Raw genomic sequence first — 27,104 nt, 5'->3', positions numbered from 1 at the left:
CAAAGCTGAACATTTTCAGTCTGTGAACATCTCATTTCTGGGCTCGGACTACAAGTGGAAAGAAGGTTATTTGGCTTTAGCACTATAAAAATCCCTGCCAGAGGATGAAGTGAACTATTAAAAACAAAACTTAATGAACATCAGAGAGCAACAATGAAAGAAAAGTCAGTGGCACCACTAGGAAGGAGAGTTGTATGAAGGCAAGTTGTGTCACCCAGAGCACAGAAGTACAGCCATCCACAGTCAAAAGTTTGAACCTGCCCTGGAGGCCTTCACTTGACCAGCAAAGGCAGAGAATTGAACACTAGCAAAGGTCACGACTCCAAAAATCTGTTTCAGATTATTTGGTGCAACTCATAAGAATACATGAGAAGTTCAAAGCTTTTCCTTGGGACTGGAAGGGATTAAATCACACAGAAAGTATCTGCAGAGTAGAAAGAAAAAGATAACTAAATCTCAGAGACTGCTTATCAGCTTCCCAGCCAAGATATATTATTTGAATGAAAAATAGTTGTATTCTGTGCTACAAGTAACATCAAAATACAAATCTTTGTATTTGCCATTTACAACACAGATGTTTCTGCTACAAGGAAGAACAGGCTTCTTCTTTGGAACCACTTTAGCTTAAGTCAAGGGATGGATCTTTCTCTTCTTGAGGAACATGCAGACGTTTATGCAGAAAACCTGCTTCAAAGAAATGATTCCTGCTGATACCTTTTCAATTTCACAGCCACTTCCCTAGGCCTTACCTGCACACATGGCAAAACCATGGGCACCTGGGGCAAGGGGCACACCACCACTGCACAGAGAGTTCAGGGGCAGAGGAATCTTAGCTCTGACACTGCACTTTGAACCTGTGTGTTTCTGACTCAGTGCTTTCATCTTTACTGGGAGAAACAAGGCATTAAAAACCTCATTGCATTGTTACTGGTGCTCTGTATTCAGGACAGTAAACAAACACACCCTTCTTTTGGGAAATACAGGGAGCGAGGTGCCAACAGCAGCCATCAGCAAGTCCTGTTTAAAAAACTACCAAAATAACTATTCTATCTTAACTGAAAATACAAAACTGCTTTAGTGACAAGAGCAAAAAACATCCAGAGTTCAAGGAGATCAATCCTTGAGGTAGAAACAGAGCAAAATTGTTCACCTGAGATATCTCTTGGTCAGGCCCTTCTGCCCAGACTTGTCCTGACCTCCTCAGTGCCCTCCAACCTCATCCCTGAGATATTAGGGTGATCTTGCAGGTTGTCCTTATGTTTCCCTCAGCTGGATTTCTGCAATTTCTTTTCTTTGGAGCCAAGTCTCACAAATCAGTAGATGCAACTGACTTGAGGCAACAGGGAGAACAAAGGAGATGAAAAGGTCAATCTTCAAATTCACCTATCATCTCAATTACAAGGAAATTCCTTCTTAAACTTCAGTTATTCACAAGTAATTTTTCTGACTACGTCATTTCCCCTCACCCCCATCTTTTCCTTTATGAGTAGACAAAAGTTGTGAGTGAGCAGAGAGGTAGATAAGTGCTTTAAGCTCCATGACATCATGGGTACAAAAAAATAAAAAGAAGAGCAATAGCTGAGCAGGTATACATTTAGTCTTATAGTTGAAAGACTATTTGTAACCATAAAAATGGGGCTAAAAGCTAAAATGAAATTAATTTTAAGAAAAATCCGGATCAGTTGATTAAATGGATTATGGAACACGATAGGGAGCACATCCCTGTGACCCAAAGTACTTATTTCAGTCTTGCATTACAGTAAAATTTGTAATACCTTCTCTAACTGTTTCTTTGTGGCTTGTTTGCTGTTTAGATTGTCTGTGAGATTAGGTGAGAAGCTGAAGAAAGAGAAAAAGACATATTAAGTGCAGTGGCCTAACAGCCACATTGGAGGGCAGATTATCTAGCCTAGAGGGAGATAAAATGCATAACCCACAGTCTATTCACAGTGCAACATAGAAGGCAGATTTGATTTACCTTCAAGCATGATGATTCTTTACTCCTGAACAATAAGAAAAGGGAGATGAAGGCAATAAGCCATTTACCTTTAGCACTGTTAGCAGTACTAATTCACTACTGAGTATCCATTACACATTCATTGCTATGTCCCATTTTTGTAAAACAGCAGGTCAGAAGGCACTCATAATTTAGGGTCCAAATATTTGCCTTCCTTGTTTTGGTTTTGAAATGTCAAAGATGGCAGAGATTGGGAAAAGTAACCACTCCTCTTCATATTCTGCAAATACTTCCTGTGACAGTGTATCTCATTTGTAAAGTACAAGAATGAGGCATACTCTACTTATAGCAGAAATTTATATTTCTGCTATAAATTGCTATGCAGAAGTTGCATTATCTGTCCTCTGTGAGTACGGGATTCTCCAATGGATAGAAAAGAGGTAAACACACTGTACTGGGTTTTTTTTAATAATGTCCATGTACTCATTCACTAGCCAACAAGGTAGTGTTAATTTGGCCCAAATATGGTGTTTGCAGCCTGTTTGCCACAGCATATACCTGAAGGTGTTTCATGTGGCTCATTTGGCATTTGCAAACATCCAAAGTGCTTCAAGGCCACAAGGGAGAACCAGCAACACTGCATTAATCTTGTTAAATACAGAGATTTCCTTGCCAACAGCGCGACACGAGTATAGTTTCCAAACAGAGTAAAAAAAGCACATAACTGGAAAAATAAAAGGTCCATGGTACATTACTTAATTAAAACTTTCATGTCTGGCATGTACCACAAAAGAAGTATTTTCAGTCTGCCACCAATACTTCAGTTTTAAACCCACAGATTTTACCCAAGGTTCTGCACATCACCCTGACCTTAAGCACCCAAGTTCTAACACAGCTTTACATCTAAATTAGCATACTGGAGTATTTCACACCAGTGATGCTTCACTGTGGAGTTATTGTTCCAAGCCTGCTGATACTTAAAGTATCTCTATCTCAGATTTTTCTCAGTACTTCCAGTCACACTCAATAAATGGAATGAGGAGAAAAACCTAAACTCATAACACAATCCTCAAAGACAGAGTGAAATACCACTAGCCAAGAGATGCCTGATACAAGTGACTGAGGGCTCTGTAATGTCAGCCCTGTGAGTTGAGTGCTCATCCTGAAGTTTCTCTGCGAGTGACCTTGGGCTTTACTGTGTCAGGCTCATCAGGTCTCTGCTTTAGGAGGGATGGAGTGACAGAGCTCACTCACTGCTCCTTTCCCTGGCTACAAATGAAAGGTGAGGATACAACTGCCCCAGGAAAGAAACATCTCAGCTGTGATGTCCAAGGAGGCACGAGTACCTAGCAAATCATTGGAGAAAGGAGAGTGTGCTCGGTTTCTCTCTTTGCATCCAGTCTCCTACACCTTAACCTTTCTGCTTCAGTCCAGGCTCTCCAAATGGGGATTCTTCTGACCTTTCCCCATGCCTGCTCATCTGGAGCAGCACAGGCTGCCAGTAGCTTGCTCAGGAGGTCTCTCAGGCACCTCCTTCTGCAGCCTGATGAAACCTCATGGTATGTCTTGAGAACTTTTCAGACAGTCCCCAGAAAATGCTATGGGGAGTCAATGCTGGGAGTGAGTTTCCTTTCCTTGGGGTCATTCTCTCTAGTCAAAGACTGCAAGAAAAGCATTCCCATGGCCCATTGCCATCATCACAGCCTGGATTTGGTTGCCACATGTGCTGCTGGGAGTATACCCCAAGAACATTTCAGATGTGTTCTCCCTCCCCACAACAGGAGTGGTTCACCTGCCAACTCCTTGTTTTTCTTACCCATGTTTTTCTATCTTCTAAATTAGGGGGACTGTCAATTTTAAGTAAAAGCTGCTCTATTTCTTATTGATAGTTAAATTCAATTTACATAAAAGGGAACAAATTGTTCTCTATTTATTATTCTGATCTGCAGTAGACACACTAATTTTAGAGTACATGGTTTTTATTGACACATAAGGTTTATTTCTTTATCTATTGATGAATAAGAAAGGTTGGTTTCTTTATTCATTTATGTTGTGTTTGACATACACTAGCAGGCCTGAACAAAATGAATTACTAGAAAAATAAGAAAAAATAATTTCAACACCATCAACTGGGCTCAATAAATCCAGACAACTGCATTTGCTTTGCATCTACTTTTCCTTTTTCACTTCTATTACTCATTTACCTTGTCAGGTCCAAATGAACAGAAAAGTGTTGGGATATGTACAAAAAATTGCTGCCTACCATAAAAGAATGAACCTTGTATTCATAGAAATCTAGAGAGACCTCAGCTTATTTTAAATCCCTTTTCTGACTTGTACTGCCATCATTCAACTTCATTTGAAAGTGGGAAATGGAAATGGAATGTATTGTTAATTGTAATCAGATTGACATCAACTTGCTAAGAATGGCTTCAATGAATTACTGTCCTCTAAAAAAGTGCAGAGTTGGAAAAAGCTTGTGATTGAACATCAGTACAGTGAGGATAGAAAAACCTATTAATATTTTTACACTACCCATGGGAGTTAATCAGAAAGCAAGACTAGACTGAAATGAAAGGCCTTTTCACACCAGGATGTGAAATCTTTACAAAATGGAAATTATTTGTTTATTTTGTTTTCCTTAACGCTTAATGAAGTATCTAGCAAAGGTTGAAGTGGTCACACAGCTTTCTACAAGGTGCACAGGACTGACATCAGTTTTAGTGACCTATTCCCTCTTTTTATACTGATATTCAATGTACTAACTCTTTATAACTCATGCTATAAACCAGAAATGTGCTAGCTGAAAACATAACTAACCTTAATTTTTTTCTTTTTCTTCTTTCCTTTCCCATTTCCATAGTCTTATCTTTGTGTAATTGTCCAAGACAAATGGTTGATTGCAGTGGTTCTGTAATATACTGAGAGTAAAAAACAATCAAAAAGGGGCCAACTGTCAGAACTTCCTAATATGTGAGGGATTTTTGCTAACTCAGGTCTGAATAATGAGGTGATAGAGTTGATCATCTGCCTGGATTAGTCTTCAGGAGTCAGAAGGTAGCAGATCATGGCTCTGCTGGGTTATAAGTACATAACATTAAGCAGTCATCTAAGAGCATAAAAATTCTGTCATGTAATGAGATGTTACTATTAAAGTTTAACTTTGGCCATAGGTTTGGCCAGAAAATTCACATGAAATCAAAGCAGAAATCCCAGATTCTCATTGTCTCTTCAATATTATCTACACCAGGGCAAAAACTAATCCTAAGGTATCAAAATGTGCCTTTAAGACAAAGGCAAATAAAGAGAAATTGTAGAGTTTTGTGGTTAGACTCCTACAGTGCTCTCCCAGGTGTCAGCCAGTAATGCAGACACGGGGCACTGCTGGCCCCATACCCTTCCACCCCCTTGCTATCCAAACAGTTTAGCTTGTCTGTATTTCCCAGAGTGCAGGAACTGCCATTCCTGTTGCACTGGAACACAGCAAGGAAGAAAAGGAATAGGATTTTAAATTTCCCTTCCATACTCATCAGAGGGTCCTTCGGGAACAGAACGAGTCTAAGTCTTATCAGCAAAAGGCCAAGAAATACAGCTAGTGAGTCTGCTTTGGCCCTCCTGCCAAGATGTCTGGAGCTGTTAAAAGTGGATTACATGTAAACAAGACAGGAACAAGATACTGGGCATTAGAGCGTGAAAGGATGTCACTTCTCAGCAAAAAGGTAGTTGCCAGTAGGAAGTTCAGGGATGATGCCAAAATACACTTTGCAAGGGAGAAAGAGAATGAAAAAAGAAAGATTCTGTTAGAACAAGCTATGACTGGATATTTCTGTAAGTATTCAAGAAGATTGCTCATCTAAAAGTGCAATGCAGCTTCCAGGATCAAGCCTAAGTCTTCCAGTAGCACTGGAGGAGTGCAGTTTCTTTCTGAAAGACCATAGATTGATAGAAAGTGACTAGCAGCTGCTGAAATAAGTAATGGAGCACACTGTTTATCTATGCTCAGAGGCAAAACAAATAGAAAAAAAATACATTGTGAGGAAATTTCTGCATTCTAATACCAAGAGATCAGATATTCACTATTTGCAATAGGGCTCTGGTTAGCAGTGAGTTAGAGCAGGCTCTTCTGATGGTCAAGGTTGTCAACCTTCCTGCAGAATAGTTACTGCTCAGGCAGTACAGAAATTCCAGTCCTTTCCATGATCTTGTCCGGCACAAATGCAATATAAGGACCTGAGAAAGTTAAATCTCTTAATTTTATACTCTCAGTTCTCATTATGCAGGAGGAAATCAAAGGGATATTAGGAATGAGCAATGTACAAGCAATGTACAAGTGAAGCTGAGGGGAGGTGGCCTCTCAGCTCCCAAAATTCTCTTTCTATAAAGCAAGGAGAACATGTCAGATCAAAAAGAAAAAAACAAACTGTTCTGAATACACTATCTTGATAATTGAGGACTTGCTGTTTTCTCACATGAGCTATCTTTATTCAGTGCTTCTTTCTCCCACAAACACTTCCTCTCTCATCTCACATTCCCAGAGGTCCCTTGCAGACTATAACATTATTAAGTAGTCACCAGCTTCTGCAAATGCCACCCAGCAGATGGGGGCTGGGGAGGACTGCTTACCTCATCATCAAGAGCTACCCAACTCCTGGCATTTGCATCAGCTCAGCTGTGGTGTCTGTTTACCAGGCTTGATGCTTTCCCCAGTTCAAAAGTCAAGCAAGAGACAATCCTTTAATGTATCCTGCTTTAATGCAATAACTTCTACATTTGTAGAAGCCGAGAGGATGCAGCTCTGGTCTGGAGCTGGCAGGATCCTAAAGCTGTTATTTTGCAGAGACAACCCCCATTACTCAGCTACTAAGCAGTAGCACATTTCTGGCAAAGGAGATAATGATACCTTTTAGCAGGGACCAGGGGAGAGTTAGAGACTCTAAAATTACACGAGAGTAAAGCAAGTACAGTCTGCTATTTACAGGCTCACTTGACATCCGCAGCCCTAAAGATTTGGCTGAATGGGCCACATGGTAGTCTTGCAAGCCCTTGAGGACTGGCCCAGAGTTTCAGTATCCTTCAGGGAGGTGTTAGAATGTTACCCTTCGAGCTGGTAATTTCACTTTAATTGCTGTTGACCAGTAAGGCTTGCACAAGCAGGAACCAGATTTCTCGGTGTCTTGGCCCCACTACCAGACTGGAAATTCTGCTTTTCTGGCTTCCTGTGCATGTTGTGTGTTCTTGTTTGAGGGGACCAGCTCCCAGACCAGACCTTCTGCTTCCCATGTTTGTACCATAACAAGCTAACATTGCTGCAAACCTTTGGCCCAATTAACAATTGGTTGCACTTGGCATCCAAGTCCAAAGGAATGTGTTAAAATTTAAATTGTTTGCACAGCCTATCCAGTATTAGTGTACTGCACCTAGAGTACACATGCTTGGTCTTCCTGCTGCCTGAGCCAAATTGTATTCTGGGCACAAAATACAGGCATGGCACTGCTTCTAGAACTGATCCCTGGGTCCAGAGGTACTTTCCTGTAAAAGGAACCCAGAGTCCTTAAACAGCTGAAGAGAGAAATACAGTATAGTTAGGAAAAGGAGAGATATAGAAGAGATTTTTATTTTAGTTTATTTTTTTTGCTTCCTTTCTTGCTGGATTCATGACTTTGTATTCCTGGTTATCTACTGTCAAGTCTCAAGTGGAAGGCATGAAAATCTGAGCTAATAGCCACCTAGTAAGGGTATATCCTGAGAAAAAGTAGAAACAAGATTAAGGTCTTCAATTTGAAATAAAACAGTGCTCCCTGCTCAAATCACTGACAGCGTGGGATATACACCACTACCACTGGGTTTTTAAAATACGAGCTCACAGCTGCTGAGCTCTGTGCTAACTCTATACTTCCCATCCCTGTGGGATAGGGGGATTTGAAGCACCATGAATGGGTCCAGCTCCACCAAGGACCTGAACCTCCTGCCTTGCAGAGAAATCCCAGTAATGCTGTGGAGCTTGGCCACTTGTCCTCAGGCAGATCAGTGTCTGCATAACCTCCTAGGGCACTCCAGAACCCCAAATTCTGTGTGTCTGTGAGACTGGTTAGAGAGAATAATGCTTCTGTACTTATGGCTTGAAAACAGGGCCTGCACTTCAGCCAGGTATTGCTTCTGAGCCTGTCCCACCTTTAGTGCTCGATGACCTCCCTTTGGGAGCTCTATTCCATGTGATCAGATTCTCACCATTACATGTTCTGCATTTCTGTTTCTCTAATTTTAACAGCATCCATTTTAACAACATCAGTTAGCTGTTATCCTAGTCAGACATTGTCTACACTGAAGAAAGCAGTCTCATGCCCCTGACTCACTGATGTACATCTGGATGAAAACTGACTCTGTTTTCTGCCACACAGCCTGTTCTGGCAAGAGAAAGTTTGAAGAAGCACATGACAGGAGTTAGCCAAGCAGTAATAAGACTCACCTGATCATATACATCTTTTAAGTGCTAAATAAGACACCTTCCACAACAGCTAAGATTTTTTTTTAAGGAGATAACTTATTCATAATAGATTTAATTGTGCTCTGATTGCACAAAAATTGGCAATTTTGTTTTGTGGCACTTTTTTCCCTTGGGCCTGGTACAGTACAAGCTTCAAGCCCTAGAATAAATGGAATGGGATTTGCAGAGGCAGCTTTAGGCATAGAAAAAGTCTGCAGATGCCGGGGCAGCTCTCTGCTTTATCTCTGCCAGGGACCTGCCCCTGCTACTCCCCAAGGAAAGGATGCTCTGAGTAGACTAAAAACTCTTGCTCATCCTTCTTGCAAGCAGCAGTGGTCATGGCCCCTTGTCCTGGCACAAGCAGGAGCACCACATCTGCTTCTCCACAGCCCTCAACACGGCCCTACCATCTCCCTCAACAGCACTCACCCACAGGGTAGTGAAATTCTGCATTTTCTTTACCTCTGGGTCAGCTGTTTCCTGCATTATTCTGGATTCAGATGTTTCACTGATATTTGTCTGGTTTAAATTGGTATCCAGGATAATGAAATAATTTTGAAATCTCCCCATTAACTATTTTGAAATATAACACTGAACAGATCTGAGAGTATTGGGATGGTTTCAAGACACCTTCAGGCTGCCATCCCTTGGATGCTTTTTTAGTCTTTTTCTTGCTTTCTCAAAAGATCCTCCACTCAAGAGACCCCCATCAGAATTTTCCTCTCAGTTTTTCCTCTTTACATTTGAGGTCCCATCCTGAGATATGGATTCATCATCACTGCATGTTGCTGTCCCATGATCCTAAGAGATTTCCTCTCCCTAAATAAACTCATACTTTAAATAGAGAAGAAGGAAAAGGGTAAGGGAGCAAGTCAAGCAACAGAAAAGTGAACTGATTGTCTCTATATTGGGAGCTGTATTGTTTATTTGACATACCCAAGGGTCCAACAGAACAGTGCCTGGCATAGAGAAGTGTCTGCAAAATGAATGTAGTGTACCCTAAGACAACAGAAAATCTGCCCTGTATAATGGAAGGCACATAAAACTAGAAAGAATCAATTCAAAAAGCCCCACAGAGTGCAAGGTGGACAGCGACAACCTGCATGGATATACAAGGGACAAACTTCATGCCAGCTAGCCCAGGAAATTTCACTGAATTATTTTACCAGAGGTACAGTCACAGTTGAATAAATTCTTCAATAAAATCAGAATTTAGCAAAAATAATATAAAGCTGTGGTGGCAAGCAGAAGAGGAGGCCTCAACTGGTTTTCTGAAGAGTCAGAAAAACAAGTTCTGAAGTCTAATCTCTCTTGTTTTAATTAATTCCTTCTCCTAACCTACCAAACTGTAACATAAAAATAGCTCAGATTATACTCCAGGGCAGTTGTTTTCATGCATATTTACCAATTCTCCAGTGAGCAGATTTCTGAAGCAGATCACTCACTGCTTAATTTTCTCAGCAAAAAGAACACAGAAATCTATCCACAGTGAAAGCACCCATGCTCTTCAGGGGTAAAAGATAAGGGTTGTGATAGTCAAATCAGAAGCAAAGTCTGAAGAGATGTAAAATACTCATCATGTCTATTGATTTTAAGCTGTCTAGAAGCATCTCCTGGGAATGTTTCTCTAGATATTATCTCTGTAATCATAGTATTCTCAATTGTAAATTCAACTGCTCTGTAGCAGAGCATTTGTATTGTAAACACATAAAAGTGTTGAACTGATAAATGCATTGCTAGCAGAGATCAAATGACAAATTCATTAGCTGCATCAGGTTCTGAAAGGTAGGACTGTTTTTTCCAATGACATTTCTTCCATTTCTGACTCCAGTCATTGGCAGTACTACTATGGTGCCTTATTCTGTTCTCCCACAAGTACCAATTACTGCAGGGATTGACATCTTAAAGGGCTGAGATCCATTGTTAGAAAAAATCTTTTAACAATAGCCTTTTTGTGAAAATCAGATTAGGAAAAAGGACATTTAGGAACCTGGACATTTGGGGACAGGAATCTGCATTTACAGGCAACCATATACTCCACCTTCTAAGTTCTCTATCTGCTACTCTTATTGAAAGGCTGTTTCAGAATCATGTTCTATCATTAGAAAGCTTCAAAATTCCAGTAGAAGATGCAATCTTGATCAATTTCTTCTTAAGCCTCCACTTTTCTTTAGAGGAAATAATTTTTGCCCTTCCCTGTTACATTTACAGTATCAGCCATATCCCCACTCAGTTTTTCTTTTTTTAGACTGATCTAGACAAACTTTATTTTGAGTTTGTTTTCTAAGATGCCTCAGTTCTCAGAAAAAGCCTTTTCTGTGCATCTCTTCTGGACTGAATCTCTCTCTTGAAAAAGGGTGACTGAAATTCTGCATTATGTTCCCAAAACCATCACTGCCTTTCCCCAGCAGGCCAACGTTCCTTCTCTTGCTGAAACACCTCACATCACTGTTTACTCAACCTGCTTAGAAAACAGATATTTTGCCTAAAAGCCATTTTAGCACTGCACTCAGTGACTAAATGAAAGTTCCTGAGCCACCAGATATAATTTAGGATACACCTTTAGGGTATGGTATGTTTGAGTCTTAAGTGTCAGCCTTACTCTACTCACCATGTAAAATGTGTGTGGTTTTAAAGGGATGTCTTGTAATTATTAGATTCTCTGGAGGCACCAGGCATGGATTGCTGGAACTCTGAAAGCACAGACAAGTCTTTGCACAAAAGACCTTCTATTCTCAGTAAAGATAATCCTACTCTATATTCAGTATGATTTTATTCACACATTCACATCCCCCTACTTAAAATCATCACAGCAGACTTTGGAAAAGGTATGAAATATAAATACAAGCACAGTAGATGTAGGCAGTAAATACATCAATATATTTAGAAAAGACCTCTTACATACTGCATTCCTAGATGACAAAATGAGTCAGTGATTATCTAAAGCTCCCAAACTTAGAGGCTCCAAGGAAGACTGTTGAAAAATGAGGGAAAAGGAAAATTACACTGGCAATAGAGGATTTAGAAGGTAGCTTTTAAGATATTACTAATTTATGCAGCCAATACCTTAAGCATCTTAATATTCCATACTAAGAAACCAAAATATCTTTTCAAATCCAAGTCCTTCAGATTGATAAAAAGTCACACATAGGCATAGAAATCTTCTCAACCTGATACTTACTGACATCTACCCCATAAAGTTCTCCACTCTGGAACAAAGCTTTAAGTGCACTCAGACAGGGCAGCTGCAGTACTGTAAAGACTGCCTGAAGTAATGCCATAAAAAGAGGGTGAAAAAAATGGATCTGCTGCTGGGACACTGGAACAAAGCATTTCTGATAGAGAAAAGGCAGGGAGGAAATTATTTGTGATGGCCTAATTACATTAGAAACAACTCTTATTCCGCTGGTTGAAGAAAAGGACCCAATGTAAATGGAGGAAAGAACAGCCCTTAGGTCAAGTTGATATTTGTTTTCCTGCATGCAGAAAGCCATTCCTCATGAGAGCTGTTTCCTGCCATTATGCAAAAACTCATCATAAAAATAAATACTCAGAGAAGCTGTTGTGCACTATCACTGACAGCATTGGAGAGCCACTGCTGATACTGACCCTTCTGGAGACATATAAAACACGCTAGCAGTACACTTCCAATGGGAAATGTCCACAAACAACAGGTATATTTTGGCATCTATACAATGCATTTATGGTTATTGCTTCCCACTGGAAATAACAAAAATCATTTTAAAAGTATACAAACTATCGGCTATCATTGAATTATATTGAAAGGATGATCTCTAACCCTTAAAAGAGTGACTTTTTATTTTAAAGCAATGGTTTATAACTGGTAGGTCAGTACAGCTGATGTTTTTCACAATATGCAGATGATCAGCTTCTCAAGGAGACTCAAAATGAAATATTATTAACAATTTATGATTATTTCCATGCAGATACTGAATGACTAATTCCTGTCATATTTTTCTGCAGTTGCAGGAGGGAGTGCTTCTGCACCTGTTTCTTTTTTCTCCTGCAAATCTAATAATCAGTAACATTGTACTCAGCCAGCGATGAAATTTCAGATCTATTGGTATATTTCATGCATTTAATGACTGACAAAATGTGAAGTCATATAGCCACAGTATAAAGCCACAGTGATACCAAGAAAAGTGGTCACCAAGCAGACAAAGCTTCACAATCTTGGATTTTGTTGCAATAACCCACTACATTAAAGCCAATATTGGATATTAATATACAAACTAGAGTACCTCATTAATGAAATAAAGCAAAAGTTTGGAAAAATATGAGCTGTTTCCACAGATACTTTTAAGAGCCTGTTGTTAATTAGAAATTTATGGAAAACTGATTAGTTTATGTTATCACACAGAGAATAAGTCATCTTAGCATTTTGAGAACAGAAAGTTCATTTATTCATTAGTCATAAATCCCTATATTTTGTTCATACACCTCTATTGAACTGACTGCCTTGGGTCTGAATGAAATATAATTTGTGTTTTGGCAACACAATTATATGAAGGCATCAACAAACAAAATTAAACATTGCAAATAGTTCCAATTCTACCACAGCAGCTCTGTCAACCTGCCTAATAGAGTAATAATTATTCATTCACATATTTATAGCCCCAGGATAGCAGTTCAAAGCCTTTACACAATATTTTCCTCATCTATTTCCTGAAAACAGTCAGTTTAAAGGATGTACATACATATACATACACACATGTGTATGCGTATTCATACACATTTGCTTCACAAAAGGCCACCCACATGGTTTGACAAATTTAGGTGGACAAATAGGTAGGAAAGGGAGATGTGATGACCCAGCAGCTTTACTGATCACTGAGGCCACCCAAAATGCTCCACTGACAGATTTCTTAATGCTTTGCAAAATTTTGACTCTGTCAATGGGAGTGTTGTAAGCCACATTTCTGTGTTAAAATGCCTCAGGTATTTCAGAAAATATAACCAGGGAAAAAAAGGTTGGTTAACTCATAGCAAAAAAAAGTAGCCAACTACTTTCTTCATTAAGAAGACCTCAACCAGCCTACTTTGCAGCTAAAATATTTCAAGGAGCTTTCCAGAGTGTCAAGAATTTGTGTTATAATTAGCATAGGCTAATTGCCAAGTTGGTGGAAAGGGGAATCTCAATCCATCCCAGTCCCACCAGTTTGATGTTGGCGCTGTTAACAGAGCCTGAAGGGGGATCACATGTCAGTAGGAGATCACCTGAGAAGCAGCACAAAAGAATTCCAGACCCTGCAGCCAGTAGTTTGGCTTTAACATGGGGCTAGCTGAAATACCTCTGTGAGGAATAAAGACTCTGTTTCACATTTTGCCATCAGCATGGATGGTGAGATTCAGTGCACTCTCCACGAGTTTGCTGACAGCACCAAGCTGTCATAAAGCTGGAGTTGGCACAGCTGAGGGAAGGGATGCCATCCAGAGGGACATGGACAGGCCCCAGGGCTGGGAGGTGGCCCCAAACCTCATGAAGTCCAACAAGGCCAAGAGCAAGGTCCTGCATGTGGGTGAGGGCAATCCCCAGCACAAATACAGGCTGGGCATGGAATGTATTGAGAAGGATCTGCTGGACTTCCAGACCCTAAGGGGAGCTTACAGGAGAGCTGGAGAGGAACATTTGAGAAGAGCATTGAGATAGGACAAGGAAGAATGGCTTTAAACTGGAAAAGCATAATTTTAGATAAAATACTAGGGATAAATTCTTTGCTGTGAGGGTGGTGAGGCTCAGGTTGTCCAAAGAAGGCTCAGGTTGCCACATCCCTGGCCTTGCTCAAGGCTAGGTAGAATGGGCCTTCCAGCAACCTTGTCTAGTGGAAGGTGTCCCAGACTATGGCAGAGGAGTTGAAATTAGATGATCTTTAAGGTCCCTCTCAACCAAAACCATTCTGTAGTTCTATGGTTTTTATAAACTTTCAAAGTTGTGCACTTCAAAAGCATTAGTTTCTAAACTAGATCTTACATAGGCTCAATCTCAGTCAGGTGTTCTTGATCCCAGAGTTTCAAGACTAAGACTTTCTCCCTAACCCTTTATGGCAGGTGAAGGTTTTTTAGTGTCTGGCTTCCCAGGAGGGCACATGGAAGTGGTCTCTTACCAGGAGCAGCAGGTGATGATGCACCAAGAAGAGCCAGTGGCCATACAGGAAACATCTAATTTGGGGATTGAACTGATGGACGAAGCTGGAGATGGAGAGAAGCCTTGGCAGGAGCTTTTTTAGAAGAGTGAGGCAGAAAAAAAAAAGACAAGAAATAGGATGAGTAAAAAAAAAGTGGAGGCTTTTGCCTCATCAGAAAGTTACTGAGAGGTGTGGAAGCCAGCAGGCCTTTTTCAGAGAAACACCCTCTCCTAAAATGTGTAAAATTGAGCTGGCAGAGCAACATCTCTGTATTCCTATACTGTCATAAAATAGATATTAACTTCCCTGCTTACAGGTGTCCTCATCTTCCTCCCTTGTCTGCTTCATGGACATTCCCAGCCTCCTTATATTCTCACACACTCTGTTGGCATCTGTGTCTGCACTGCAGAGCTATTGGTCCAGTCCCTGCAAAATACCCCAGCTGGTGGGATGCATGCTTCCATAGGACCCTTCTTGTCAGCCAGGGAGTTATACTGAAAATATTCACTAACTGAACATTGTTCAGACCCTGCAGCAGTTTTACACTATTTAATGCTGTGGTCATGGATAGTTCTGGTAATTCCAGGAATAGAACCACCACCCCCTCAAAGAAAATGGATTGTTTGACATTTTTATTAGCTTCACCCCTTGTTCTGTGGAGATGACAGCCAGTTACCTACACTGGCATGACTGGGAGGAAAGTAGGTAGAAGGAAAGCACAGCTGACAGCATCTTGCAAGCCTGTGATGCTAAATCAGCATCAGAGCCACGTGCCCTCTCAATGAGGACGGGATGTAGAGGTAGAGTCGTGACAGTATGTTCTGAGGTGTCCCTGTGGTTCTCCCAGCTTGCTCTCTCAATGTTTCATCTCAGGTTATTAGTATTTATAAAAGCATGCCCTTAAAATAGCTTCATGGTGTTAATAGAAGCAAAAATAGCAGTTCCTGCACTTAAGTTGTTCATAGCAGGGTAAAATAGGGCTAAATTGGGCAAGAACAGAAATCATAATAGCACAACCCAGTTTAAGGGTGACTTTCAAATCCCCTTCATGTCTTAAAAATCACTGACTTTAAGCTAAAATTTAGACCAGGATACATTCCTTCCTGCTTTACAGTAAACCCTTCTCCCTTTAACAGGTGTAAGATTTGGGATAACTTTTGCTTAAAGACTGCTTAAATCTACTCTCTAAGTCTTCCACTCAGAAGTGGAACAACCACAAAATTATCCAACTTCTAAAAACACATTTCAGAAAAATCTTTCAGCTTTGTATTTGAAATGTGTAAAATAGACATGTGGACTGTAAAATAGATCCTGTTGTGGGATGACCCCAGGTGCGCACCACAGCTGCCCTGTCACTTCCCTTCTCAACTGGACAGGGAGGGGAGAGAAAATATTATGAAAGACTCATGTGCTGGGAGATCACACACCAACCACCATCATGAGCCAAACAGACCTGTTTTGTGGAGATCTGTTTATCACCAACAAAATCAGAGCAGAATAATGAGAAAATAAAATCTAAGTCTTAAAACACCTTCCCACCACCCCTCCCTCCTTCACTCTGATCTATCTCCTCCCCTCAAGTGTCACAGGGGGATGGGAATGGGGGCTGTGGTCAGTTCATCACAGATTTATTGTCTGTGCCACTCCCTCCCCCTCAGTGGGAGGACTCTTCATGCTCCCTGCTCCAGTGTGGAGTCCCTCCCTTGGGATACAGTAGGGGCACAGCTCTCTCACCATGGCCTGCACCTGGCTGCCCATGCTGCAGCTCCTGGGGCACCTCCTGCCCCTCCTTCTGCCACTGACCTTGGCATCTGTGGAATGGCTTCTCTCACAGATTCTCACCCCTCCATATTCAGCTGCAGTTTCAAAGAGAACTGAAAAAAAATATTGTTCACCATCTATAGAATATGGAGAGGGTAGCATAAGAAGCATTGCATTTATTTTCCTAATTTTTAAGAAAATTATTTCTTAAATAGGCACAGCAGTCTGCATGCTGCTATTCTAGGCACAGTGGACCAATGACCTTCTGGCAACAAAAATGATGAACTGTTCTTCTCTGGATAGTGTTAATCATGCTTCACTGAGAAATCCATGTCTTTTTTTTTCAAATTCTCTGTATTTCTGTAAGTAGATTATTGCCAGATGAGCCACAGACAATATTTGAAGTAACATACTGCATGTTCCAAGACAAGACAAGGAAACACAGACTATTACAACGGTGTGTCCAAATTCCAACCTCACTTGACACTGGAGTCGGTCTCAATCACATCAGTGAAGTATAAGTGAAGCTCTGGAGAAATAAGAGAAAAATTACTTACTTTATCCTGCCTTGGCACAATTAAAAGTAGTTTTAAAAATTTATAATCTGAAAAATTTTATCATCAGGTTGTTCAAGACTGATATTTTTCCTGTAGTAAACTACTAATTGTCTGGAGTGACTGCAATATATTTTTAATAGGCTGGTTTCTTATTTGCAATACCTTAATATTTCTTATAACTGTTGTACCAGAAAGGAAACCTCACAGTAACGGAACTGGGAGCTTTTCCCATTTTGTTTCCTCTAAAATTTGCAGTTGCTTTTGACAAAAATGTTTGTCTGTTTTGATGATTTCTTATTTGCCTATGCTAAAACAATATCCCATGTAAACTGTAGAGGCTGACAAATTAATTTTTGTGGTTTAATATCAGGCAAATAAATCTTACCATTACTAATTATTTTTTGACCTTGCATAAGAGAATAGGATTAGACTGACTACAACTGACACTGATTATGTGAGACAGGATGTTATTAAATCCCTTTGGGGAGCTTTTGAAAGATCCACCACATTTAGAGAGGAGAGCTTTTCTCTGTCTTAGCTCATTTATGGAGCAATTACATGTGACTTACTACAAAAACGATGACAGGAAACACACTGAACAAACAGCTCAAGTGGAATTTACACCACTCCCATCTCTGTCAAAACATCTCACTGCCTTAAAAAAAATTGTCAAGGTTACCTAGAGCAAAGCCATTTGCTATATATCAGCAAAAGGTATGAGATATATTGGATCAAGACTACATGGAGGAGAACTTGTAATGGATATGAAGGCAGCAGAGATTTCTCAGCACTCAAATGGCTTCTTTGCACCAGGAGCCCAAATTGAATTAATTTTGCAGGCTTGAAAACCCTAATGTTTTCATTTAAGCCACCTCAGGATTTTCAAGTTTTGTTTTTCATTAGAAACACTCCTATAGAGGGTTTCTTAGTAGAGTGCAGAGAAATATGCAAAATGTACTGATTTGAAAAATCTCTGCTCATTCTGGAAAAATCTGTGGCTAAATATACTGCTTTGTTTGATTGGGATTTTTTTTTTCAATATTAAGATTGCTCAGGTGATATTTAGGAGTAGTTTACAATTTTGTACCCAAAAGTACGCAAATACAAAATGGAGGTCTTGGTAAAGACCATTTCCATACCTGTATTTCTACAACTGCTCTCCTAATATCCATAGCTGAGAATGAAAATGCACAGTAAGGTGTTACAGAACTGTGTGTATTAAATGTGTACACACTTATTGATTATGACATTTACAGTTTGAAAACATTAAAAAAGCTGTTAAAAATGGATAATCCAAAGTCATACTGACAGTTCACTGCAGAACCAACAGTATCGAGGTGTTATATTGCAAAGATTTATTCACACCTCTGGTTTGATTTCAAAGTTGATATTGCTATAAATTCATGTGATGACAACACTTAATACTTAGGCCCTTGCTTTTTTTTTTGTCTTCCTTGTGTGTCTTCACATACTAAATCCAAGTCCAATATGGAAGTTAAAAGATACTTAAATGTTTTTCCATAGGTACAACTCAGTGGTATAACTAAAGTAACATGCTGGCATTCACTTACAGCTTTTCCTCAGGGTGTCTCAAAGACCATCATCTTGCTGCCAGCAGTCCTTGACATGAAGCCAAACCTGGGGCAGACTTAGAGCAGTGGCAAGAGCCTCAGCAGGGTTATCCTTTCCCATGAACACTAAGATTCTCTGCTGCTCTCTGCAGCACTCCTGAAAGATGTCATGTATGTAACGGTGTGTTCATCTTTACATGTGTTTCCCAGAAGGTCCCTACTTTGCAGTAACCACTGATGGAGAATACTGGAGGGTAGGATTTTCTGCATGTGTGGTGATCACTGACCACAGGGAAAGTTTATGCTAAGATTCTGGTTCATAAATATAGATATGCTTCCGTCAGGAAAAACTGATTTTTACTGAGTTTGTCCTTTAAGGAATGTTATGTTGTATTTCTGATATTGAAAATGAATAGAGCAATACTGTATGAGGTATTCTGCATGGCCAAATATTATAGTCCTTACTCAGAATTTACTCAGGAAAAACCACCTTTGACCTCAGTGAGGATTTGCTTGACTAAGGACTGCACAGACTGTTGTGAATCTTACCAGCATTGCTTGATGCTAATGTTGGGCAACAGTTCTCATTGCTAATTTCCCTGCCTCGTCCTTCTCCTGGGCTCAGGATCTGCTTTTGCTGTGTGTTATTCATAGCTTCTATTGCTAGTTCAGATTGCTTCTCTTTGTGCTTTTCTTTCCCAGCAAATGTTTTGCAGCTATTGTTCTGCTGCTGGTAGATGAGCACAGAACCTGGTATACAGGACTTGAACCTCAGCCCAGATTCAATTAACACTGTTAAAAATGCTCTCACTATGGTGCTCAGAAGAAATTTTGATGACCCTCTTTCAGTGAAGCACAAATTTGTTTAAGCTGATGTTTTCAGAATGCAAAAATATAAGGGCTTGATTCACAAATCTTAAGACCAAATGCTTCTGCAGTAAAATAGATGGAGTAGCACCCATTTAGAGCCATCAAAAGGTCAATTGTAAATGCTTATTCTGCCCTAAAAAATTCAACCAAGTTACTAAATATGTGTGCTGTAGCATCACTCTGTTTTGTAATTTTAACACTGCTTTAAAGTAAGATATCCTGAACAATAATTAGTACCAAATTATGCCATAGACTTCTGATACAAAGCAAATCTAGCTGGGTTATCACTCTTATGTCTTATGAGCCATACCTAGCCATGGTTTATCCTCTATTCATGCTACAGGGTACGAAATTCCTGGGTGCCAACCTGCCTATGGCAACCTAGAATTCTCCAGGGCAGGCTCGCAAAATCTTCACCTACACTCTGGGACAGGTAACTAATAAGTGATGTTTTGTGAGTTATGCTTTCTTTCTAACTTTCTGATGTCCGTAAAAATGTTTCATTTCTTCATGTTAGTCTGTGGTCTCTCATTGTTCAGCTCCACTGTGTTTTCTGGACTAGGGATATAACAGCAGACCTGTTTGTTATAGTACTCTAGATACTTGCCTCAGCCAAGCCTGTAATAATTGTCACTAACATGCATAAAACCTGAAAGTTGTTTAAGAAGCTGCAAAATCCACAGCTGCCTTATACCAATGAATCTCTTTTTCTGATGGAGTAGTTTGACAATGCAGGTGCATTACATTTCACTGTTGGTACCACAGATATCTGGGCAGTTCACCCACCTTTCTTGATTGCTGGTATGTATATGTATTCTCTTTCCTTTATCAGGTTTTCATTAATCTTGAGTCTCCTGAACTAAGGATTTTTCAATGCTATAGGTACAGTACACTGAAAGGATGACTGTTATGTTCAGTTATGACTGCTTTTGGTTTACATTTCTATGCAGCATGTAGTATAAGTTTAAGTAATGACTCAGTTTTCTGTATTCTGCTTAAATTATTTTCTACTTTTCTCCTGAATTCACTGTCTATTCTTTTTGCTTGACTTTATTTCAAGTGGCAGGTATGTAGAAGAAATTCATTCACTAGTCCTATACCTTTCAATGATATATGAAATACAGTAATATATTTCAAAGTAAAAAAGTGATTAGGTTAAAAAAATAAAGACAGAGTAAGCTTCAGATTGGTTCCTGCAGTCTATTGATTTTCTCTGAATATGTGTGAAACATTTCATCCTAAGAGTGCTGATAGTGTAAGAAAGACATAAATGAGATTCTTTTTGATTTTTTTTCACACGTTCTACACTCTGTGGAGCAAAAACACCCCAGCAATCTTGGAAAAGTGGTTTGAATTCTGCTTTTCATTCCCCTAGGATTCTGCAGGTACACTCTACTCTTACCTGGGTTTACAAGATCTTGATGCAAAAATAGCTTTGCTCTGCTGCTTGTTCTTGCTAAAACCAAGAGATGACCAGTGAAGTGAAACACAATCCAGGCATATCAAACTCTTTTACAAAATATTCAACCCTAATTCCAACTTGGTTGAATATTTGGAAATCTTTTAAAATCGGAAGAAATTCACACATCCATGGTGTAATCACTAAGTGCGATCTTACATTCTGTTTTAAAATGGATGTCCACATGGAATTTTTGAGTCTTGGGATGATACTTAGTTGTCCTTCCGTAGGGCTCAGTAAAAATATAATTTTTTCCTACCCCCACAGTCTACTTGTAGTTTTACTTACGGAATAAAAAACGCTTACTCTTGTAGAGGACAATACCACAGTTTATGTCCAAGTGTAATACAACTTAAAATGCACAAATCCAAGATTTTAGCTCAACCTATTTACCCCTTTCATAAAAAAAATAAAAATAAATAGCCATTGAAACACAATTTTCATTTTCCTATATGCTTTTTTGAAAAGCTCACAAGGATCTAAATTTTTAGAGAAATGTTTGTATTTCCTGAAAGCTGGCTTGTTTCTTTCCTGTTGAGTAACTCAGATCTTAATCTCAATGTTTCAACATATCCAGACTGTAAAACAATATCTGGAAACTTGCTTTTTAGTTATATTGAAAAATCCCAACTGGCTGAAGGAACTCATAAAAAACCCAAACATTCGTTTGATAAAATGAAAAATAGCGAGTATGACAAGTGTCAGCATTTACAAAATGAGGATAGGTTCTATTTTAGCCAGCCTGATGCACCTTAACCTTTAAAAACTAATGAGAAAGCAGTAACAGTATCAGCAAGAGATTTCTAGTAAAAACCTAAGTTTTGATTAACCCAGAATGCTGAAGTAGTTCAGTTATAAGATGTCCAAAAAAAAAAAAAGAAAAAAAAAATATGGCCTATGTTTATGCAATCCACATCTCAAGGCACGAGAGGAATTTTTGGGAAAGTCTGGAGTAGTGAATCTGCTTCCTCACTTGTACAGGTCCTTGGGGTGCTACATCTGCTGGGGAGGTGGAATCAAAGGGCTCCTGGGTCCCCTCTGAAGGAGCACATTGTGCATTGCTTTCCGCATGAAGAGTGTGAGCAGCTTTTCCATGGACATCTGCTGCCTGACTTGGTCCCTCCAAGTTTGCAGAGAGATCTTTCATTTGCTGGCTCACTCCAAAAACTACCCAAGAGCCAGTGTCAAGGTGCAGGGCTGGTAACAAGAGTTTGGAAAAATGCAGTCCTGTTCCCTCTCCTTTCCCAACAGCCACGAAAAAAAAAGGTGACAAACCAGAGTCTTACATTGAAAAGCCAGTGCAACCAGGGGAGCAGGATAAAATACTGAACTAATAAATTATGACATTCAGCTGGGAGGAAAGTTGTGTGAAATGATGGCACAACATGCTGAGCCATGGGAACTTGCTAGAGGTGAACTCATTTATGCTCTTGCAGAGTAGAAGGCTTCTCAGTTAACAAGTCCCAAAATAGTGTGCTGCAGTGTTAAAACAAGGTAGGGCTTGAAATAATTAGCCACAGATGACAGACGGCAACTCCTTTCTCTTTTTTTCCTTCTTTTCTTTTGCTGTAATATCAAGTTGATCAAAGAGCTGAGGATCATTTGTTATTGTAGGAAAACTAAAAATATCTTGAAATATTCAGGCAAAATAAATTCATTCAGGTATGAGCCAGTAGCTCTCATTGTTCAACACTTTGTGTATGAATCTATGTGTAGTAATAGTTTCCCTCAGGATCTGAATTACTTGTGCACAGCTGAGAATTTGGGTGTGTCCTGGCTTAGGAGTATTATTTAATCAATTTATTAAATCAAATTGCTAATTTATTTAATGTAATTGCTTGCTTGTGTTAACAAACCAATGATCTATTGTACTGCCAGAAAGCCCTCCAGAAAAGTGCCCAGAGCTCACCTCTCTGGCAGGACACTTGAGCAATGTCATACAGTGACTGTGTGTGAGGGGAGCCAAGTGCCAGGGAGCAGAGGCTGCCGCAGAACTGACTGCACCCATGACCTCTGGATGTGTCTGAAGGGGCAGCATTTCCTCCTGGGCTCTTTAGGAGGAACATCTGCCAAGCATGGGCACTGTTTTAAAGGCAAGCACCTATGGATTCAAGATAGAGACACAACAGGAGCTTCTGTCTGGCACGACTTCTGTCACAAAAGAGGATCAGAACACAACTGTAACAGATGTAGTTAAAAGGAGAATTCAGTAATTTTCTCAAATAATGCAATATACACTGCTCATAAAGGAAAACAGCCGTAGCATTTCCAGTCCCAGTAGTAATTCTGTCTGACTGGTTCACGAGCCAGAAGAGTACATTTGATTTTTTCAGCTGCTTAGCATAACCTTTATGATGAAAGTGTTAAGCCAACACACCTAAATGAGTCCCTTGAGCAAGACAAAGATGAATTTCAAATCAGAGGAAAGAGAAAAGGATTGGGAAAGGAAGGAAATAGTGTAGATGAGAACAGAGATTATAACCTCTGTCCATTAATCTATGTCTGGGTGTTTTATACCAAATAAAATAGGAACAAAATTCTATCCCTACTGCTAGAGCACATTTCTCCAGTATTCCTCTACCACACTTCCAACCTCAGTTCTTTAATAGAAAGAGTAGATCAATTTCAGATTGCTTCTGGCCAGTGGGCTTCACCCATTCTCATTACATTCCTATTACACATAAACTGCACAATTCAGGAGGAGCCACACTTCTGTTCCAGCACAGCTTGATCCAGATGAATTGGGGAAATAAACAGACAAAAAAAAAGAGTGAGAAAGGTTTAATAACACAATTAAAATATAACTTTATAAGCTTGTGAGCTGATGTGGCAGGCTGCTCTCAGTAATTTCCAGAGGGAGTGCTTATCCATGACTACAAACCAAAGCAATCTAGAAGCTGGCCACTCAAAGCTGTAAGGAGAGCTACTGCAACTGAAGGCAGCCTGCTTAATCATCTGGAGAGCTCTCTTTAGCTTTCTAATCACAAATTGAAGTCTACCTCTAATTTTGCTTCCTCAATTTTTCAATACCTTACTATTTTTTTCCCCTTTCTTATCACCTCTTGGTAGTCTGGATTCCCTAGTGAGATGCAATGCAGACGGGTAGGATTCTGACAGACATTAAAAAGCAGACAACAACTGCTCAACAACTTCAAATAACTTTCTGTCTGAGCCAACCCCCACCTCAGTGGCCTGGGTTACATCATATTTGTTGGAGTCAGCCTTTGCTGCTGGTTTTCTTAACCTTTTGAACTCTGAAACTTTACACTGCAACTCACAATTTCTGCTACCCAAACATTTTGTGCAAATTTATCAGCCTCTAGGAAGCCAGGAAATAGCAGCTCTTACAGGGGTGAACCTTCTTCCAGACTCATGGGAACAGCAGAGTCTGGACAGAAAGCAGTGAAGATCCCTTAATCCCTAGGAAGGGTCAGGGTCATTCTGATTCTGCTCTCTTGCACAAATGCTGTCTGAAGTTTGCCACACCAGAAGTTTCCTTCCTTCTCTCCCAGTTTAACCAGCTGATCCATTTCAGATATTCTCTAAGCACTAGGCAACATTTGAACAATGCAGAAAATATGAAGCAGGGCACAAACATGAACGGAGTCCTTCATTATGGCAAGAAAATAAACATGTCCTTCCTACTTCTAGAGAACAAGCCAGAAAGCATGTATTCCTTCTGGAATCCCATGCTGGTTTTCTTCTCTTGGACCCATATTTTCCAGCTCTCCATCCCTTCATTTTCTAGCAATACAGAGAAAAAAATTGAACAGACACAGTCCTTATTCAAACTTTTGTAAGATCACTTACTGAGCCTAAAGGTTTGCATTTAAGCCACTGCTACTAAGAGTTTACCTGCCAGAGCTGAAAACAATTAGTTTCCACTTCAAGGAGAGCCTAACAGAGGCACTAGGAGGCAACTTGGAAGAAGTTGCTAACATACTAACAACCTCTGCTGCTTCCACTCTTTCCCTCTGCTTTAGTCGCCTTTGAATTTGGGCACAGGACTCCTGCTGTTTTGCTGTGCACTGCATTCATTTCTCACATACTCAGGTATTCAACCTCAGAAGTGTCTCATAAGCAAAAACGGTCATCTTATTAACAGGAGACAGAAGTGTGTTTGGAAGATTCCAGCTCCAAATCAAGTTAGCAGAGGCATTAAATCAGTCCTCAGAGAGCTGGCTCAGCCCTCCAGTCTCTGCTCAGCCCTTGCACCAAGCAGTGACAGTGCACATGCTGGTTTGTAAATCCACATTCTTCCTTCTCCAGGGCTGCTCTGTACCCTTGCTTAGTGCCCTGCACATTTACACACTCCCTGGTCACAGGTCTGGATTCTCATGGTTCATTTTCATTTGCCCTTGGTATTTTTCAGTATACTGGGGGAATCAAAAATGTCTGCTGAAAAACTTCATTTAAAATAATCAAAACACCTTTAGTGTCTATTTCTGAAAGGTGAAATTTTATTTGTGGCATTTCTATTCAACCCATTCAGAGCCTTAGGTTATGGATAGCACCTTTAAATAAAGGAAAACTTGTATGCCTTTATTATTGAGTACATTTTAAAAATCTTGTCACGTTTCACTGACAATAATGGCATTCACTTAAGACAACTCAGTGCTGACAGATGGTCCTCTAAGGGTTTTTTGCATGTCAACACATAACTGAATTTTTGTATCTTAATCACCTGATATTACAGTTCATGCTCGTGTTGGATAGATGTGTCTGTGGGCTTCTGATATTTGTTACAGGAGTCACCCTTATGCAAGGGAGGACTGTCAGGTCATTATAACCAAAGCATAATGCAGTTTCATTTTGAAGAGAGATCACTCTTTTCTGCCTCTTATGAATAAGGCCAGTACAGTTTAGACACATTTACCATGTGATATATCTTGTCAGGTCTGAATTTTTAATTGTGTGAATTATGAAAGAGTGAGGTACTCATGTCCAAAGTAAAGAAAAGTTACCTTCCAATATCCAGTGATGTATTTGTTTTAAAGTAGCTGTATGAGCTCTACAGGTGCCTCAAATAGGTTTTCATGTTAAGGATCAATCCCACAGCATTGGCACTTCAACTGTTAAACATCTCTTCCTTTCCCCACCTCCCTTCCAAATGACTCTCTTTAAATTTTTTAATGAAGAGTCCCTCTTCTCTGGTTTAAATTCTGCCAGAATGCCTGGAACCTAAGAAAAGGACTCTATTACTTGTTTTATGTGTCCATCAGTCATTTCAAAACTATCTGAGCTCCAGATTTGGATCACCCACACATTTGTTTTGAAACATATGTACAGGCCTTCCTTCTCATAATCCAAACCCAGCTTCAGGTTGTTTATTTTGAAAGCACGTACTGCAAAGAAAATTCAAATTATTTAATACTTGCAAAAAAACTCCTTCAAAAGTTATCTTTCTAAATGTTTGTGTATATATCTACAGGAAAGAGAGATCTGCATGCAATTTGACAGGCAAACTGTTCATGCTCCAAAGTTTCAAATATAAGTAATTTCTTCAAAAGTAATGGAGAAAATTGGTGGATGTGCTGTAATGAAAAAATCCTGACAGACCTTGGTAATTTTCTTTTTAAATAGGTAAGCTGAACAAAGTCTGAGTGAGCCTGAATTTACAGGAAAATGCCTATTGCAGAACTTGGATACATGTTTGCATAAACAAGTACAAATAAAACTTCTGAATAAAAAGTGCAAGAAAATTGGGATTTGCAAGCTTGACTCTGAGTCTGAGCTGCAGCATGTAATCTTTTTCCCCAATAAAATATGTAATTTCAAGTCTGTAGCTGGATTCTCAGACTGGATCTTGACTTTGTAATTTGATCCCATCCTCCTCCTGATCAGACGAAGCAAGTGCAAGTTTAGACACAAAAACTGCAGACAAGACAGATAGTTTTGGCATTAACCTTTTGAAACGGTGACCCTCAGCATGTAACACATAATCAAAACTTGATTAACATAGAAATCCAATTACTGCTTCATTAAAAACCTTTCATTAATTTAGAAAACACTTGTAAAACGCTTTGACTTCATTTCCCAACAACTACAACTTGAAAAAATGTTGTTGAGGGGTCAGATTCAATGTCACAACTGTCATCTCAAAGCTATTCCTCCTAAGCTGGGGTTTGGGTGCCTTTCTTGCAGCAATTCTACTTTGGGCAGCATGCAGACCCATTCCAGAGTCATATCAAACAAAGATGTGCTGGAATGAAAAATCCTGGGTAATCCAGACTACCAGACATGGGTCATCAAGAGCTCCTGGAGCCAAAATTCCTGGGAAGTTTCAAAATCAAGCTGTC

The 27,104-nt window shown here is 39.7% G+C and overlaps 1 protein-coding gene across 9 annotated transcripts in view; it reads left to right on the top strand.

The window, feature by feature from the left end:
* Window positions 1–27,104, top strand: part of BEGAIN (brain enriched guanylate kinase associated) — a 158,716-nt gene that overhangs the window by 65,599 nt on the left and 66,013 nt on the right. For 4 of the 9 annotated variants that reach the window (XM_066551638.1, XM_066551640.1, XM_066551637.1 and 1 more), the window contains one exon: window positions 19,690–19,779. The exons of the other annotated variants lie outside the window; for them this stretch is intronic. In XM_066551638.1, coding sequence (XP_066407735.1) covers window positions 19,690–19,779 — 90 coding nt within the window. The remainder of the gene's footprint in view (window positions 1–19,689; window positions 19,780–27,104) is intronic. 9 annotated transcript variants of the gene reach the window in all.

Source organism: Molothrus aeneus, chromosome 6 (assembly GCF_037042795.1).
Source record: "Molothrus aeneus isolate 106 chromosome 6, BPBGC_Maene_1.0, whole genome shotgun sequence".
Lineage (NCBI taxonomy): Eukaryota > Metazoa > Chordata > Aves > Passeriformes > Icteridae > Molothrus > Molothrus aeneus.
The sequence above is the reverse complement of the archived record's forward strand: the minus strand, read 5'-3'. Positions and strand labels throughout refer to the sequence as shown.